The following is a 7,527-nucleotide window of genomic DNA, read 5'->3' on the forward strand; positions in this document are numbered from 1 at the left end:
ACAGTAGTGTGTAAAAGTCTTGAGTCATCTTCCATTTCTTTAGGTTTTGGTGAGAAGCCTCTTTATTCTTCAGCCTAAACTCTGATAGGCAAGGCTTCTTGTCATTTCCTTGATTAGTCTTCAGGAAAAGTTCTCCAGGCTTCTTTAAGCTTGGATGACGGTTGCCTTTTGTTCCATTCTCTATTAAGATGATCGCACACAGCTTCAATGACACTCCAGGCTTTAGGGAGGCCAGACCATGACTCATAATTGTGCATCCAGGTTCACCTTTACTGCATACCTTAATGCATGCTTTGACTGCTTTTAATGCATTGGCTCTGTGTTTGGGATCATTGTCAGAATGGTAAATGGACTGATTCTTATACAGCGCTTTTCTAGTGCTCTCTTGGAGCACTCAAAGTGCTTTATACAACATTCACCCATTCATACCATTCACAAGAGCACTTTCTTCAATGCTTTTCAGTGTTAGCTAGGCGCTAACACTTACACACATTCATACTCTGATGGATGCATCGGAGAGCAACTTGGAGTTAGTATCTTGTCAGGGATACTTGGCATGCAGACTGGGGGAGCCAGGGATCAAACTACTAACCTTCCAATCACTAACCTGCCTCCTGAGCTAGAAGAATGAATGTGTTGCCAATCAACATGGTGGATCGAAATCTGATTATACTTTCATGTGTTCATTATTCCATCAGTTTTGAAAATATCCCAAATACCACTCTCTTAAATTCAGTAACAGAGGATCCACCGTGTTTTACAAATGGCTGTAGACACTCACTGTTGTACTTCTCTTCTGATCTACTCACACATCACACATGTTGATGATTTGATGATCATAAAACCTAATTTTTAGTCCAGTTCTTTAGTAATTTGGCACACCTAATTTTCCTTTGTTATCTTTCCTTAAGGAGGAAGAGCTGATTGAAAGTCAGGAGGTTGTGTGACATCTTTGCAAGATTTTTCTTATTCTGCTTCTTAAGAACATAACTTTCAGATACTATTCATCTGCTATAGATAGTTTTCAAAGCCACCACTTCTATCTTCTACTTGTCTAGTGTGCCCACATTTGTTAAGGAGACACTGTACACCATGCTGAGCTTTTGGCTAATATCTGTTTAAAGCCCTGCGTCAGATTGGCGACCTGTCCAGGATGTACCCCGGTCTCGCCCTATGGTAGCTGGGACCGCGACCCTGATGAGGTCAAGTGGAAGAAAATGGATGGAGTTCTTTTATTTTTATTTTTTAGTTTTCATTTTGTATTAATGCAGATTAATGCAACTACAGAAATGAGTCAAATGAAGTGTTTTTATGAAAGGCTGCTGGTAACAAATTGCCTAAAGATGCAATTCAAAACTGTTTTTTTACAGTTTTCTGTTATGTGTGGATACAACACTGGTTCATCCACTGTTGTATGCTCGAATGATTTATAGATTAGATTTATAAATTAGTGAACAACCAAGAGACAAAACAACAAAATACTCTGAAGACAGTCAGGAACACAGATTGGACTGAAAATGATTGAAAAAGCAAACAATGTTGAAAGAAAAACATCAGCAAGCCTGAAGAACTACAGCTCCTTTCATTACTTTCAACTTCTTTTAAAAGAAAGTCTGTCTCCTTGGAAGCGAAATATAATGAACGAGGGGAGATTTTGCACGGTATCCATATTGAAACTACAGCCAGGTTTTATATTTAAACAAATGTTTTGCCAATAACAAATGTTAAAAGCGTCAATTTCGTGACTTCAAGCTTGTCATCACACATAGCCAAAGAGGGAAAGCATAGCTGGGGAACACATTAGCCCAGGGAGACAAAGTAGAATTCCTGATGTAAAATGAAGTAATTACAGTTGGTTTATTTATGATGGCAGCTTATCCATCTCAGTCAATGTGTGCATTTATGTTTTTGCTACTGGGTTTTGTTATCTCTGTCTGTGGGCCTGATTGCAGTAACAAAGTTATGGCCATACTTTTATCATCAGTCTGATAAAATCGCTCATTTATTATACACTAACACTTAACACAGAGAGTGACCAGTGTTACAGTTTGTTGAACCAGCTGAATAAAGCCAACAATATCAACTTGTAGCTGCCTGCTAAGGCTTGTGTTTGGCTATGGAGACGGAATAAAAACTGTTGGGGGGGGAAAATGCATTTAAAGAGGTTACAAAGTCAAACTGAGCCCTGAGCGCGAAAACAGAAGGAAGAGGAACGAGAAGAGGCCGACAAAACTGGAGAGTGAGGACGTCTGAGACGGTGCGGCAAAGACAGCTGAGCAGTGTGGGTCGTGTGCTTTTATGATCGCTTACAATGACGGGGAGATTGAAATGGAGGAAGCGAGGAATTAATAAGAATGCGTTTAGCCTCTCGGCCGTACATTCGTCTACGCTTCGGAGAGGAGAGCCGCTGAATTAAATCTCATCTCATGTCGGCGAGCAGAAGAGATGCAGGGAGTGGATGGGCTGCCCTGGCAACAGCACCCTCACAAAGCTCTGCTCCGTGTGTCCCCCCCCCACAACCGTCTCAACATATCCTGTTCTCCATATTCACCTGTCACATCATCACCTCTTCCTCATATGTCCTTTCTTCTTTTTTCTTTTGCATTTGCATTTTTATTTCTCTGATTTCCTGTCCTTTTCCTTCTCCTGCTTCCTCTACCTTCATTCTTCGAATTCACCCCTACTTTCTTTCACCAAATTTCCCATTTTTCTTTGTAACTCTTTTCTCACCTCTGCTCTTCTTTTCCCCCTTTTCCTCTCACTTCTGTCTAATCTTTCCCTTTTCTCTTCTCTCCTTTCTTGACCTCCTTTTATTCCATATTCTCTATTTTAACATCTTCTCTTCCTCCCTGCTTTTATCCCCTTGCTTTTCCGTCGTCTCCTCTCCACTTTCTTTTTTTTGCTCTTCGTTTCGTTTCCTTTCTTCTCTGCTGTTTTTCTTTGTTACCTCACCTTTCTTATTTTCCTACTTCTATTATCCTTTCTCTTCAGTACTTTTCCTTTCCCTAATTTAATATCTTGTCCTTCCTCCTTTTCTTTGCTTCACATTTTCTTATTCCTTTACCTTCCTTTTCTTCCCTGCATTCTTTTGTCCTGTTTCTGTGATTTCTTTTAATCGTGCCTTTTTCCTTTTTCCATAAATGTCCTCTTCTTGCTCATTTCCCTTTTTTTCTTTCCCTGCCCCTAACCTTAATTTATTTGCTTTCCCTTTTCCTCCCTTTTATTTCCCTACTATCTTTACCTTTCCAACACTCCAGATCAGCACATGCGTTACCCACTAAGCCGACTTTAACATCTGAGACTATACACGAAGTAGATTTCTCATATTGGAATGAAACTGCTGAATTTCAGAGTCAGTGGACAAGAAAATAAGATGACTTAGTTCTGATTCAATCTATTTGGAAACACTTTGCAAGCACATTATCTCCTCACTGCAGAAGATGAACAATGCCAGATAACGCGGATCCATTCTGCTGCACCTCACTCCGCTTGTTTCCCTCAGCACAGAAAACAAAGTGTTTTCTAGGCTTCTGCTTTTCACAGTGCGAACAGCGGCACTCCTCCATTAGTGTTTACTGGGTTAAAGCAGGTCTGTAAATTAATGGAAACGCCTCCACATAATATTGTTGTTTATCTTACATCTCAGATAATGTAAATGGGGGGAGCTGCAGAGACCAGATATGCTGGAAAGCAGCAGCTCGTTCCGGGATTCTTTTAAATGCGTTGTTTTTTAGACATTTTTAGAATTTATCTCAGTGTTTCAGTGTTCCTGCTCCCTGTCAGCTGCTATAGTTCTGTTTAAATAATGGTTGTGTTGCCTCATGATCTGCCACGCAAACAGGGATTTGCGCAGCATTAACGTCTGATGTTTTCTTCCCACACTCTGCATTAGTTGTCCTTATTTACTTGCTATAGAGTGTGTGGATGCTGTCCCTGAAATACCTGTTTAATACTTTCCAGTTACACTGCTTGTTTTTGTCTTCATAAAGGAAACATGGAGGATAAATGAGCGCCAGTAAAGGAAGTGTCTTGCTGCCATGCATATGTATGTTCCTTCTTTCACTTGGACATCTGGCAAAGAGTTCTTGGACAATTGTTAAACCACAGTTCACTTAAAAGCCTGCATTGCAAATGGGTGGTGTGGATTGTAAAGAGTGTTGGAAATTGCCAGGCAGTGAGTAAAGTCGCCCATGTGGATAGCATTAAGGCTTACAGTTAGGGCTGTGGCTGCTTTGATTGACGGTTGTGCTGACACTGGCTACTGTAGCTGATAGCTGGCTGCTAAGCTTCACCTGTGGTAAAGCTGACCTTCAGACGCAGACCACCCAAGAAGTCTGTGCTCCATTTTTTGGGGTGAAATTCTAGTATTTTCTTAACCTGGACCAGACTTATACTGGTACCATTACGTGATGAGCAAGTTAATCTGATAGACAGGCTAAAACATATAGTTACCTGCAAATTAGCTATTTTTTGTGTGTTGGAGCCTGGTTTCACTTCCAGTTGTGGCATTGATACTCAGTTATTAGAAAATAATAACATCCCACAGATCAGTTATGCCATCAACACATCCTTTCTTTCTTCTCATCTCTGTGTTATGTTCATGGTGCAGATGTAAATAAAGGTTCAGTTGCAGTACTCAGCTACTAGCTGAACTGAGCTACAAAAGAGGAGTGTGCATAAAAGGAATACGGTTTTTAAGTGGGTGGTAATTTCAAATGCAACTTTTCAAACAGCTTAACAAATCTCACCAAACACACAAACCATTTTTGCAGTTCCTCACAAAATCTGTCTGCTAGCTAATGTCAAGCTGACAGTGTTTCCCGGAGCGAGGAAAAAAAGCTCAGCGTGCAACACCCAGTAATGGAGAAAGATGTAAGAAAGACAAAGCAGGAGAGGGAGATGTCAGGATATTTTTAAAGGTAAGGACTGCTCTGCAAATGAAATTTTATGAAGTGGAAATTTGAATTTTAGAGTTTGTCAAGCAGATATTGGACAATGCACCACTACACCCCATCTTCCACGTTAACAACTGGTTGTTTTACACAGTCTAAAATCCGAAGGTGATTGGAGGGTGAGGGTTTGTGTAGGCTGAGAGAGCTGAAATAGTATAAATGTGTGTATTTGTTTTATTCTACATGAAAAGTCTGAGAAACAAGGGCTTCAGACATCATTTCAAACCCTGTGAACATAATCATTGCCACATTTGGATAAGATTGTTGACCTGAGGAGTTATCACCTAAAGCTAAAACTAGCTAGCACGGTCAACAACATGCATTCATAATTCCTTGTAAAATTTAACACTAAATTTAGTAATTAAACATTGTATTAAATACTGGGGGGTTTTTTTTGTTTTTTTTAAGGTAACCTTTTTATAATTTCTTTCTTAAAAAATTAGCTAGTACAAAATCATTCGAGAACCTTTGGAGAAATATGTAAACAGAAACGAGCTGATTAAATCATTAACTTTTTACCTTCAGATTATTAAAAAACTTAATTACTTCAAAACCTGCTTAATAAAATATGAATGATAAATGAATGAAATCAACCAAACGATATAAGACATGATTAAAAATTAAAAGCTCAGTGCAGGTTAACTGACAGATAATGTTAGCTTAGCTCTGGTAACTGGTACAACTGGTTTTGGCCTCCCTCTACCGGTGTCAACTCATAAAATTGAGTTTAAGATATATTAAAAACTAATTAATTAATTTTGTATTAAGTACAGGATATCATTCTTCCCACGTAACCCAACTCATGTAAACACACTGAACCCACAATATATAAAAGCAAATACAAATTTAAACATGACAACTACTGACTCTTAGTAAGCCGTTGTTGTGCAAGTTCAATCACACACATATATAGGAACTCTGATGTCCTGGAAGTGAAGCACAATTACAACTTACACAGTTCATACATATCATATTGAGCCAGGAACAGCCTTACCTGTAAGATCTTGCACCTCTCCGAGTCACAGTTGATGTCTTCACAGGGATGAAACATGCCCAGTGTCACACAGTTCAGCAGGATCACCAGCATGGACGCTCGCTCGAACCATGTGCAGAACAGTAGTTAAGGAATATAACACAGAGAGATGACAGCAGCTTACAGTGACAATCGGTAGAAAAATGTGCATTTCTCAAGGCTTTCTCCAGTGACCTCATTATCCCAGCCTCATCTGACAAAGTGATGCATGTTTATCTCTTTATATCAAAAGCTGTTTCTGAAAGGAGAACAAGCCAAGAAGGAAAAATTGGGAAATAGGAAAGCTTGCTTGTAACTGTACAGAGTGGCAGTCACTGCTCTCATTTCTCTTAACCAAAGATCCGTTAGGAAGGCATGTTGGAAATTGTTCAGGGTGTTAGCGAGGGAGATGGATAGGCACTTTAGATGAGATCGTCTGAGGCGGAACAAAAGACGACAAAGGCAGATGCTGGAAGACTGGAAAGCTGACTAAAAGGAGGATGAAGTCTACAGTTAGTGAACGTGGCGACATCTTGATGCATAGCGCATGAATTTTATTGACTGTGGGGTCGAAGTGGGCAGACCTAATGTGGTTAGGCTAAATGCCAGCTAGAGCAATGTGACACCAATCAATGATTAGACTAAACACAGATTAGGGTAATACTGTTTCAATAAGTACACACACACACACAACCACACCGCATTTTTACTGAATACATGCAAGCAAACACACACCACTCGTATTATAGATGGCACTACACCTGCAGGCAGCACCCTGCATCCAGTCTGGCTAACAATGTTAGACAGAAAGATAACAGTTTGTCATATGTGTGTGTGTCCAAGTGTGAGCATTTCACACATGTGAATAGAAGGAGTGGTGTGTAAAAGTGTGCATGCAGGCCGTGAGGACAAATGACTTGTCTGTCTTTTATCGCATTAGTCGCCACTTGCTCGTTCATCCCACTGACCCATTATGAAGCTGGGTCAGCATGACCTGTCAACACAGAAAAGCAAGAGCAGGATGGATGAAAATGGTGAAACAGAGAATTTTAAACAACCCTCTGTTGTGCTAGTCCAAATAAGCCTCCGCTGGCTTGATTGCTTTACACGAAGTATAAGAATCTCAAACGTCTCAGCTAAGCAGTCTTGAATTCGTTCATCTGGGCTGTGGCTCAGGTGGTAGCAGAAGTTTGTTGGATCAATCCTGGGCTCCTACAGTCCATGTGCTCAGGGATCGTTGGTCACGGTACTGAACCCAAAGTTACCCCCAATGCATCTGTTAGATGATGAGTACGTGTGTGGATGTTCCTGATTTCCTTTTTTTTTTTGTCACTCTTAAATGTTTCAGATACATAAAAATAAGAAATCAGGAATTTGACTGCGTCCATTAATTGACACTAAGTATTACCTGTGCTACGCAGAAGCATTCAAGAATACAACAATCTTTGGTAGTTCCAAACAGTTCTTAACAGGAGTATTGATTGATGTAGGCTGGATATTTAAGTCTGTGTCCAAAGGAAGCCTCAGTAGCATCACTTGGATAATGATTGTTGCATCTGGAAG

At 40.1% G+C, this 7,527-nt stretch overlaps 1 protein-coding gene across 10 annotated transcripts in view; it reads right to left on the reverse strand.

Annotated features, from left to right (window-relative positions):
- Positions 1–6,075, reverse strand: part of cacna1g (calcium channel, voltage-dependent, T type, alpha 1G subunit) — a 221,697-nt gene extending 215,622 nt beyond the window's left edge. For all 10 annotated transcript variants that reach the window (XM_080305605.1, XM_026177284.2, XM_080305606.1 and 7 more), the window contains exon 1: positions 5,947–6,075. In XM_080305605.1, the coding sequence (XP_080161731.1) occupies positions 5,947–6,039 (93 nt within the window). In that variant the 5' untranslated portion in view covers positions 6,040–6,075. The remainder of the gene's footprint in view (positions 1–5,946) is intronic.
- Positions 6,076–7,527: the final 1,452 nt, after the last annotated feature.

This window comes from Astatotilapia calliptera, chromosome 8 (assembly GCF_964374335.1).
Source record: "Astatotilapia calliptera chromosome 8, fAstCal68.1, whole genome shotgun sequence".
NCBI lineage: Eukaryota > Metazoa > Chordata > Actinopteri > Cichliformes > Cichlidae > Astatotilapia > Astatotilapia calliptera.